This window comes from Manacus vitellinus, unplaced genomic scaffold (genome assembly GCF_001715985.3).
Source record: "Manacus vitellinus isolate BGI_N305 unplaced genomic scaffold, ASM171598v3 scaffold_4_pilon, whole genome shotgun sequence".
Classification (NCBI taxonomy): domain Eukaryota; kingdom Metazoa; phylum Chordata; class Aves; order Passeriformes; family Pipridae; genus Manacus; species Manacus vitellinus.
This window is the reverse complement of record NW_021940604.1, coordinates 22,976,416-22,978,092: the sequence shown is the minus strand read 5'-3', so window position 1 is coordinate 22,978,092 and position 1,677 is coordinate 22,976,416. Positions and strand designations below refer to the sequence as shown.

At 61.0% G+C, this 1,677-nt stretch overlaps 1 protein-coding gene across 1 annotated transcript in view; it reads left to right on the top strand.

Moving 5' to 3' along the window:
* The first annotated feature begins 681 nt into the window (after positions 1-681).
* The window catches only part of NR2E1 (nuclear receptor subfamily 2 group E member 1), a 15,988-nt gene continuing 14,992 nt past the window's right edge, over positions 682-1,677 (top strand). The window contains exon 1 of the mRNA XM_029962749.1: positions 682-771. Coding sequence (XP_029818609.1) covers positions 682-771 — 90 coding nt within the window. The remainder of the gene's footprint in view (positions 772-1,677) is intronic.

Genomic DNA, 1,677 nt, shown 5'->3' with positions numbered 1-1,677 from the left:
CTTCGGTGTGGGCTGGTTTTATTTCTTCCTCCTTGGGGCTGAGTGCGGCACCTTTCCGAGCCAGCCGCCCGAGGGGAAAAAAAAATGTAGTCGAGGTGCTAAGGGGCTAACTGGGGGAGAGGATGGGGCAGGGTCCAAAAACCTGCAGTGGCCGGGGGCTGGTTCCGCCAGCTGCACTGCCCAGGCTGCTCGGGAAGTGCGAGGCAGTCGGAGCGGGATCGGGCTCGTGGGTAGCCGCGCTGGGACATTGTCGGGGCTCCTGGCAGCTTTCTGAGTGCTGGGGAAGGGGTAGGAAGGATCGGCGAGCCTTGTCCCCAAAAGACGCCGCAGCTTCTGCTGGAGACATTTTGCGAAGGAGAAAACTCGCCAGGCTGGACCGCGCCTCCGGCCGCACGGCGCTGGGCGACCCTGGGCCACTGCCGCCGCTTTCACCGCTTGATGACCCCCTGACCCCGGGGACCTCCTGAAAGGGACCCCTAGGCCTGACTCGGCCAAACCCCACGGGGACGAGCACACGCGTGGCCTCGCTCAGGGCCGGGACCCGATCCCAGCCGGGCTCGGCAGCGCATGCAAAGCCCCACCAGCTGTCCTGGGGCCTGGGCGCGATCCTGGGGGTCCTAGGGGGTTCCTGGACAAGGGAGCTGCGTCCTGGCTTTTCTGCCCGCCGGTGGGCGCCTGGCGATGTCAGCTGCGATATCAGCCTGGGTGGTAACAAGACCCCATCCCGCCGTCCCCCGAGCCCAGACTAACTTCTTTCAACAGCCTCTGATGGTAATTACAGTAATCGGGACTGCCATATATCCTTTAAGCAATTATGACACAAAAAAAAGCCCCCAAGGACCCCCTGTCGTGGGATGTTCAAAACGGTTTCCCTGCTGAACAGAAATCCCATTTTCTTAGTGCTAAAACTTCTGAGACGAAGCGGTACCTCGGGGAACCGGAGCGCTTTTAAACAGAGTTAATCAGTTATCGCATGACCCCGTGTCAAGCTTACATTTTTCTCTTCCCACCCCCCGCCCTGCCTCTTACCCGTCTACTTATTTCATATTTCGCCCTGCACGAAAGTTTTCTCATAACAGCCCCTGCGGGGCAGGGATTGGGGTTGGGGGGGGGGTGTTGCAGATCGCGGCCGGGGCTGCGGGCGGGCGGCGGGACGGGGCGGCCCCGCAGACTCGTGAAGCGGGGGACCCCAGCCGCTCCCTCTGCCGTGTCCCCTCTCCCTGTCCTCCGCCTCGCCAAGGTCCACGGAGCTCAGAGGACCGGCCGAGCCGCTCTGGCGGCTGGAAACACGTTTATGTGGGTTTGGCGAGGTGTTCCAGGCTCTCGGGTTTTATAGACCGAATATGTAGGCGAGTAAAGGACATATAGAAAATATGTTTACATGCATGATGTGGATATGTACCTAGATAGTGCATAGGATTTTTTCAAAACAGCTCCCAAACATAAAATCCGTCTGGGGAAAACTATTTTTTAAAAGTAACCCAAGTTTCTTCCCTCTCCACCGCACGACTTTAGCGCCAGCGGAGCCGAGCTGGCTGCCCCACACCGCAGGCCAGCCGGGGAAGCAGGGACCCCCGTGGCTGTCCGGTGCCCCGGGGGGAACAGCGGTCCCACAGCGGGCTCGGCTGCGCGGCCGAGGCTGGGGACTGCTGGCAAGGGAAGAGGAGCGGAGCGGGG